This window comes from Apteryx rowi, unplaced genomic scaffold (assembly GCF_003343035.1).
Source record: "Apteryx rowi isolate R43461 unplaced genomic scaffold, aptRow1 scaffold_24, whole genome shotgun sequence".
Lineage (NCBI taxonomy): Eukaryota > Metazoa > Chordata > Aves > Apterygiformes > Apterygidae > Apteryx > Apteryx rowi.
In genome coordinates, this window is record NW_020448752.1 from 1,669,914 (window position 1) to 1,676,265 (window position 6,352).

General features: G+C 52.7%; 2 protein-coding genes across 2 annotated transcripts; one reads left to right on the forward strand and one right to left on the reverse strand.

Annotated features, from left to right (window-relative positions):
- Position 1: 1 nt before the first annotated feature.
- Positions 2–4,213, forward strand: LOC112966293 (magnesium transporter NIPA2-like; the record flags this gene model as incomplete). Its single annotated transcript, XM_026066273.1, has 5 exons — positions 2–95; positions 413–469; positions 1,181–1,271; positions 1,423–1,583; positions 2,894–4,213. Coding segments are annotated over 5 exons (1,038 nt in total), but the record flags the coding sequence as incomplete, so codon positions are not given.
- A 1,171-nt stretch (positions 4,214–5,384) lies between these two features.
- On the reverse strand, positions 5,385–6,293 carry TIMM8A (translocase of inner mitochondrial membrane 8A; the record flags this gene model as incomplete). Its single annotated transcript, XM_026066274.1, has 1 exon — positions 5,385–6,293. A coding segment is annotated over one exon (195 nt), but the record flags the coding sequence as incomplete, so codon positions are not given.
- Between the last annotated feature and the right edge of the window lie 59 nt (positions 6,294–6,352).

A 6,352-nucleotide genomic window follows, 5' to 3' on the forward strand; every position in this document is an offset into this window, starting at 1 on the left:
GCTGGCGCTGGCCTCCAGCGCCTTCATCGGCGGCAGCTTCATCCTGAAGAAGAAGGGGCTGCTGCGGCTGGCGCGCCGCGGCCGTGCCCGCGCAGGTAGCGCCGGCGTCGCCCCCGGGGGGCCCGTTACGCGCCGCCTGCTCCCCCTTCCCGAAAACTCCCGAGTGCGGGAGAGCCCGGCGCTGAAGTCTTTCCTTGCGGGATGAACAGCGCTGCCTTGGCCGTGCCTGCGGAGGGACGCGAGACCACGGGAGCCTCAGGGTCAGGGTCAGGGTTAGGATCGAGGGCGCGATCCCAGGGAAACCGTGCTCCCTCCCCCCCCCGTTTGCCCGAGAGCAGCGCGGCGGGATARCGAACCTCGGTGCCGTGTCTGTAGCTTCACCCGAGATTTCTTCTTGCTCTTCCCTCTTTAGGGCAAGGAGGCCACGCGTACCTGCGCGAGTGGCTGTGGTGGGCCGGGCTGCTGTGCAGTAAGTAGCTACCGTGGAACAGTTGCAGGAGCGAGAAACGCTGGGTGTGGCGTTGCTTCCAGTCGCTTTCCTGTTTTATTATCTTGATYGGAGTTTAGCTACTCGATTTTATCTCCCACTGTCCTTAAGAGTGTTGTTGATCTAATTAGAACTCTAAAATACTCTAAAGTCTCACGTGTTGCCAGGTCTCTCTGCCAAATCGGACTTGAGGAACTGGGCTGACCGGGTTGGGTTATGTGCTTCTGAAATGGCCTGCCCAAGCAGGAGCGCTTAGATCGTGTCACATTCGCCACATTATAGCTACAGGGATTTCAGCAGCTCTTATTTACGTTTCTCGAATATGATGCTAATGAGTGGTTGTATTTGATTTTACTCCTTACAGGAGCTTTCCAGGAGAGGAGCATGATTTAGAAATATGTAACGGGCCAAAACTTCTTTCAGCCTTGAGGACAATGTGGAAATATTTTTCTGTTGTTGCTGCTTAGCTGGATAGACATGTAACCAAGAGCCTTCTCTTTCCAAGAGAACTGACATCAGAGTTTTGCTTATTCTTGTTAGTACTGTCCTTTTGTGGTTGCACAAAATACCTTAGAGAAACAGAGCGCACTCAGATGGAGACCAAGCCTCTCTTCTGACTGCACTCAAACTTGTCTTATGCTGAATTGCTTCTACTCTGATGTTCTCCGGGGACTGACAGAGTTTCTCTTGCAGTGGGAGTTGGAGAAGCAGCGAATTTTGCTGCCTATGTCTTTGCCCCTGCAACGCTGGTAACTCCACTGGGTGCACTAAGTGTTCTTGTTAGGTAAGAAACCTTGGAAATATYCGTACCTCGCCTACTGCCCCTTAATGGGGAAAGCAGTTGCTCTGCTCTCCCCTACCCCTTCCCTCAGATACTCCATCCCTTGGCCTAACTGGCTTCTGGGGTCTTTTTATTTTTGCTTTTCATCTTTCAGTGCAGTGTTGTCTTCCACCTTCCTGAATGAGCAGCTGAATGTTCATGGGAAGATTGGCTGCATCCTAAGTATTCTGGGCTCCACGGTGATGGTAATCCATGCCCCTCAGGAAGAAGAGGTTTCCAGCCTGGAGTCAATGGCAGAGAAGCTGAAAGATCCAGGTACTCAAATAAAATGGGTCCAAGCTTCAGGCTTGGAAACGACAGTGGAAGGTAGGATTCCACTTGGGTAGGTTGAGAAGGACTGAACTAAAGGGCAACTGAGCCATCTCTGCTGTTCCGCACCGCAGTGGAGGGAACGTCCCCCTGCRTCCAGGGTAGCYGGCTGATCGCTTTTTGTTTYRGARGAGGCCTCCGTGGGGTCTCCACGTCCTKAGCATGAAAGATTGGTGATCAAACYTAGCATTTAATGCAAGCTCTCAGAGGATTTACACCTTAGTAGTTAACTCAAAACGTAAGGGGGATGTCTCAGCTTCAGAATGGCTTTTTAGGACTGTAGAGTCCTTTTGACTCCAGATGAAAGGAGCAGATGGGAACCCCACTTTACAGATAGGGAGTCTGGGTGACGCTCCCAAGTCACTGGGTTTGTGTTGAAGCAAGGAGAATGTGGGTCATTAACAGTTATCAAACGTGGGTTTTGTACTGTCCGTTCATGAGGTACAGACATGAAGAGAGAAGAACATCCGAGTTACCTGTCAACAGGCAGGATTGGCCCAAGGCGGTGCTGGGATAGGAAAGGGAATTGTCAGTACACGAGGGTGGCAGTGGTAGGGCTGAGGAAGGTCAGAGAAGGAACGTCAGGTGAAGATGAATGAAATGCAGGGAGTTAAGCCCAAGATCAAGTCRTCCCTGATATTTATATCAGAGGATGAATCAGATTGCAAGGATATGATTTGGGCAACAGCATTAACGGCAGAGTAAGCAACAGGAGATTAGGAAAGGAAGGACAGGGAGAAGAGCAAAGCAGAGTAACAGGTAAGTGCCGCTGTTCATTYGAGAGAGTGCTCCGGCAGGGTCTCGCTTCTGTGAAGTGCAGCTTTTCCTCCTTATTACTACCCCAACCCGCGCAGTTCTGCTAGCCCTTACCAAGCCGCCTACCGCCCTCGTGGGCCTCCYGCGGAGCTGTGCCCTAATTCAGCCTCCTGGTCTACAACAGCTACCCCCCGCGCGGCTAATGCCTTAGGCCCTGGTTGTGCCGCTGCCCCTTCCGGCGCAGACAGCTATATCTCCCGGACAGGCTGACTTGCGGTGCGGTGCTGCAGTCATCACCGTAAAGAACTGCTGTTGTCTCTGCAGCTTTGCTCAGGCTGGAGACCATCCCTGCTTCCAAACCCAAGGCCCTAAGGATGGAGGATTAAAAGACTGACTGAGGGGCAATTASCACTCCTGCCTGTCCTCCCTCTCTACTTGCTGTTCAGTTACATCAGCTACTGTTCACCACTGATATAGCTCTTAATTCTTCTTTCCCCAAGGATTCATTGTATTTGCTGTGTGTGTACTGGTGAGCTCCCTTCTCCTTATCTTTGTGGCCGGACCCCGTTATGGACGGAGTAACGTCCTGGTTTACGTTTTGGTCTGCTCTGCCATCGGCTCACTCTCCGTGTCCTGCGTCAAAGGCTTGGGGATTGCCCTGAAAGAACTGTTTGCTGGGAAGCCAGTCCTGAAAGAACCGCTGGGCTGGGTGCTGCTGGTTTGCCTCGTGATCTGCATCAGTGTCCAGATCAACTATCTGAACAAAGCTTTGGACATCTTCAACACGTCTGTGGTCACACCCGTTTACTACGTGTTGTTCACCACAGCAGTCATGACGTGTTCTGCCATCCTCTTCAAGGAGTGGCAACACATGGTGCTAGACAACATCATCGGCACTATCAGCGGCTTCCTCACCACCGTGTGTGGCATCTTCCTCCTGCACGCCTTCCGGGACATGCCCTTCACGCCCGATCTCCTGCCCCTCTTCCTGCAGCAAAGCAGGGCAGACTTGCACGCGTCATGGAGGAGCACGGACAGACATCAGTCGTGTCAACACCGGCCSCTTCTGCCCTCAGAAGACAAAGGCTCTCAGAGTGCAGAGGAGGAAGAGGAAGAGGAAGGGGAAGATGTGTGAGGAAGCCTCTGAACTGCTAGCTCTCTGCTCCCGCCACTGAGCAGCTCCACTGTGCAAGTTTCAACTTGCTGCACCAGATGTTGCTAGCTGCTGCTGTGCTAGTGGGAGTTAGCAGCTCTCTGCTACCTGCCTTGTGCGCGCGGTCCGTGACCTCCCACTGCCCCAGAGGCTGACGGCAGCTTCCTGCAGCTAGACACGAGCCYGGCAAACAGCGCGGCTGCTTGGGGTCTAGTTCCTCTTCGCTGTTCCTTTATATGAATAATCAATCTGCCCTTGTCAGGACACAGGCTCTGGCTGTGCGGAGGGCTGCAGCGCTAACACAGTGCTAACCGTTACTGAATGTAAAGACATTTTTTTAAATAGTTAGATTAATAGTTACAGAATCTAACATGGTGCTAAGATTACATGGAGAGAAGATGGGTACCTTGGTCTTAAGGATGACATACCCAGAGTATTAGTTCAAAAATTCCTCTGTAAAGTACTTGTTCTGCTGATTTTGCTAGAGTTTATTTACAGATTCACAGCCAAGAACAGAACACAGCCAAAACTGGAAAACTTCAATGGTGCTGCCACATGCTGTTGTGGCTCTTCCGGAGGACGCAACCTCTTCATGCAACTTGTCTGTTGTGCAGGTAGATGAGGCACCTGCTTACAGTRTTCTATTAAAACAGATTTGTTCAGTTACCAAGTGGCTAGTGACACGTTTGTGTTGAGAGCTGGGCCAGTACCGAGAGGTACGAAGGATTATGGGGTAGGCAGAACAGAGAAACTCAAGACAGGAACAGGGTGGGGGAATCGCTTGCTGTGGGAACAGGAGTGACCTAATGGTTAGCTCTTGAGGTTAGTTTCTGAAAGAATCAACTAGACAGCTGTATCCTCACTTACAGGCATTGGTATATGTGGTTTTAAGATGAAGCGTGGCTCTATTTAACACATCCTGAATTTATCCCCAGGAAGGCTGCTGGCTACGAGACACCTGCGTTAGTCGTCTCCCACCAGCCTGCTCCCAAGCAGAACTGGCTGTAAGAACTGGCTGGGCAGACTTGTCTCCTTGGGCTGTTCAGGACGTGGTGGACGGTACGCGCAGTCGGGTGAACCCGGGCAAGGAGYGCCCTATCTAAATGCCTTGAAATAACAGTGCTTTGAGGTGAGCTCTCAAACACCACGGTAGTCACTGCATCTTCCAGAGAGGTAGCTGCTGTGGCCGCCTCTCCTGGGAAGCTGCATGGAGACCGGGCACCCAAAGCAACTCGATTTGGGCCGAACCGATTTACCAGTTTCCTGTGCAGCGCTCTGAGCTGCTGTCCGTTAGTAACATGGGGTGCTGCGCTTCACAGAGCCAGGCGGTGACACGAGCACTCTCAAAAAGCTATGCTGGGTTTCCAGAGGGTACATAAGGAGCAGTCTGTTGCTCTTCCAGTGGCCTGCATAGCTTAGACACTCCAGTCCCATTCCTAGGGGCAAAGGCCCAGAAGGCAGGGACATTGCCCTCTCTCCAGAGATCTCCACAGGTAAAGGTATAGGTGGCTATCAAGTAGCTGGTTACCTTTTTCCTGCATTTAGAGTCTTTCTGAACAAACTATTCCTTTACAGGAAAGCATGTACTGTTAACTCACTGGGGAAGAAAGGTAAAGGCCACAGACTCTCTCTCAAAGGTGAGGTTTTGTTCATAAGACCAAATTCAGTGAGCAAGAAATCAGAATTCACAGCAGACCTTTTAGCCAGAACATAATTACTTCCCCTCCTACTAATTTTGCAATAAACAGGATCACTGGGAAGGAGGGAGAGTGACAAGAAGTGAAGGTCAGATTTTCAATTTCCAGGGGTCACCTACCTGAACAAAGGAGAATCTCATGTTAAAAATTGACCCAATTAATATTTATTACATTGACCAGGAGAAAGCTGTTAATGGAGCAAATCAGTATTAACAGAGTTGCRCTGCAGTTTGGAAATTTGTCACTTGGCCACAGGAATGACTTTACCCTATGGAAACCTGAAAAGATTTTCCAATAATCATACTGCGTGGGATGTCTGCCAGGCCCAACAAGCTCTCCTCGCTACGGGGATCTGTGCTGATGCAGTCCTGCTGCTCTTCCTCAAGTCACACTGCACAGTCTGCTGGGGACTGCAAGGCTCGTTAGCATCGCCCGAGGAGGGTTAGTTGCGAGCGATGAACGCACGTGCAGCACCGTTTAAGGCAGCGGTTGCAGGTTTGCTTCACCCACATTTAAGATTCACATTAGTGTTGGAAGCATCCCCCTGAGGCGAGCATCTCCGGCCCTACGGATACTTTCCCACCACCAAATCCTTTGTGCATAACGCGAGTAGCCGTGGCCCCGCGGTCGCGGGGTGAAGATTGTTCCTGGCGGGTGGGGACGGGAACAGCGCGACACCGCGCAGAGGAGCGAGGGCGCGTCTGTGAGGGGGGCTCTCATCCGGCAGCAACTTTCACCAAACTGGCCTCTGATTAAATCCTGATAGCCRGAGCTGCTCCCGGCTCGGCGAGGCGGCGGAGCGACGGGCGGGAGCCCCGGGGGGCTCCGGCGCGGCCCCGCGGCCCAGGCGCCCGTTCAGTCGGACAGGCTCTCCGAGAAGGCCGACTTGGACTTCTGCGTCTGCTCCAGCCGGTTCAGGATGAACTGGCTGGTGTCGATGAAGCGCTCCACGCAGTTCACGAAGCACGTCTCCGCCCGGCTGTCCAGCTTTGGCCCGGGCTTGTCCATGCACTTCTCCTGCACCGAGCGGGGCCACCGTCGGTCCCGGGATCACCGGCCCCCCGCCCCGGGGGGGGCTCCCGGGGCTTCCCTCCCTCCTCCCCGGGCTG